This window comes from Camelina sativa, chromosome 3 (genome assembly GCF_000633955.1).
Source record: "Camelina sativa cultivar DH55 chromosome 3, Cs, whole genome shotgun sequence".
Taxonomy (NCBI): domain Eukaryota; kingdom Viridiplantae; phylum Streptophyta; class Magnoliopsida; order Brassicales; family Brassicaceae; genus Camelina; species Camelina sativa.
The window spans coordinates 9,922,810-9,924,479 of NC_025687.1; the positions used below are offsets into that span (position 1 = coordinate 9,922,810).

The 1,670-nt window shown below is 39.7% G+C and overlaps 1 protein-coding gene across 3 annotated transcripts in view; it reads left to right on the forward strand.

The window, feature by feature from the left end:
• The window catches only part of LOC104776293 (kinesin-like protein KIN-7C, mitochondrial), a 6,868-nt gene continuing 6,355 nt past the window's right edge, over positions 1,158-1,670 (forward strand). For 2 of the 3 annotated variants that reach the window (XM_010500326.2, XM_010500327.2), the window contains exon 1: positions 1,159-1,593. In XM_010500326.2, the coding sequence (XP_010498628.1) occupies positions 1,322-1,593 (272 nt within the window). In that variant the 5' untranslated portion in view covers positions 1,159-1,321. Of the gene's footprint in view, positions 1,594-1,670 lie in introns of all 3 variants that reach the window. The other variant, XM_010500328.2, reaches the window with a different exon arrangement.

A 1,670-nucleotide genomic window follows, 5' to 3' on the forward strand; every position in this document is an offset into this window, starting at 1 on the left:
GGAGACAAAGGCTCGTCAAGAAGATGTCGACTTCACCTTCAAATCGCTAGACAGATCAATCGAAAAAAGAAGGGAATTGAAACGAATTTGTCGGAGAAGCTATGTAAAGATCGACTGCTAGATGGAAGAGCTCTCGATTTTGGTGTTTCAATTGCCGGAAAACAAACCTTCGGCGGTGAATATGGCGAGAACGCGGCTTTCGCCGTTTTGGAGAAAAACAAAAACCCTAGACTCGATTTCGCAGAAGGATGAGACAAATGAATATTTTTCTTCCTCTACAAAATGTCTCGACCAATCAGAATAGAGGAAAGAAAGGAGAACTGGGCTTTAGAACAGTTCTATCTCAAGACCAAAAAAATTGATCTAAGCCCACTATTCACTTTTTTATTGATTTTTTTGGGCTTAGAACACCCCATGTGTTCCCCCTTTAATGATGGCCTAACGTTGACGACGTCGTCGTTCTTATTGAACTTATTCCGATTCTACCCTTGATAATGATGATTAGGTGAGGATATTTCCGTTATTTTACTATCAAATTCACATAATTACAAAATAATGTTGCCTCTGTACCCTGAGATAAGCATCAACAAAAAATTGTTATTTTTTTTTTTTTTTGTTTCTTTCATACTGTTTACCAACTAACAATTTTGGTTTTCGAAATATTATTACTATTATTTATCTTTGGCAGCTCAGCAAACGTTATTCTAATTTGTTTTCTGTCAGTTCATCAAATAATTTAAATATTTTGTCTATGTGATAATAATTTGTAATCGGAGAGAGTTAAAAAAGAAAAAAAAAATTATAAGGAATTGTATTGTAACCAATTAAGGATGTTAATGGTTGCAGCGGTTGGGGCGGATAAATCTATCTGCGGATTAGACCGCTTTTTATTTACCATTCATTATGCATAGTCCGCAGTGGTACGGTCTACAAAAAACAGAAACAAAATCGCAGCAGTCCAACTGCAAACCGTTTTTCTTTATAAATAGAGTTGGACCACAGCAGTTCATTGTCCACATTTAAAACAGAGCGGACTGGTCCGCAGACAGATTTGTCCGTCCTGACCGCAGTTACCATTCATACCCTACCAGACAGAACAGTACTTTAATATCTGAGGTTATTTTCGTCATATTCATAATGTTTTTTCTTTTTTTTTGGAGGGAGTGGGAGGAAAAAAAAAATCGATACATGACGTGACCTCCATTGATTTCGGCGAACGAGCTTCTTCCCTCTCTTTCTCTCTCCCTCACGCTCTCTCTCTCTTTAATAGTAACTGTCTTTTGGAGAAGAACCCATTCCTCTTACTGTTAACTTCCCAACAATGTCTGCTTCTAGGTCACAGAGATCATCCACGATCTCGCCGGCTCGTACTCGTCGATCGCCGGCGACTATTCCGACGAAACGGCCGGAAACTCCTTCCTCCTCTCACTTTTCTGCATCTCCGGCTGCTTCTTCGAGTCCGTTATTACGTTCTAGTCCTAGTCCGTCTACTTCCTCCGCCGCCGCCGCCACCGCCTCCTCTGGTTCTACGGCTGGTGCTTCCTCCAAACTGAAGGAGAATATTACCGTCACGATTCGGTTTCGTCCTCTCAGGTTTGGTCTTTTTACTACTTCAGTTGTGGTGTTTTGATTTGTTTGGCTAATTGATTGACTTTTTTTTTTTTTTTTTT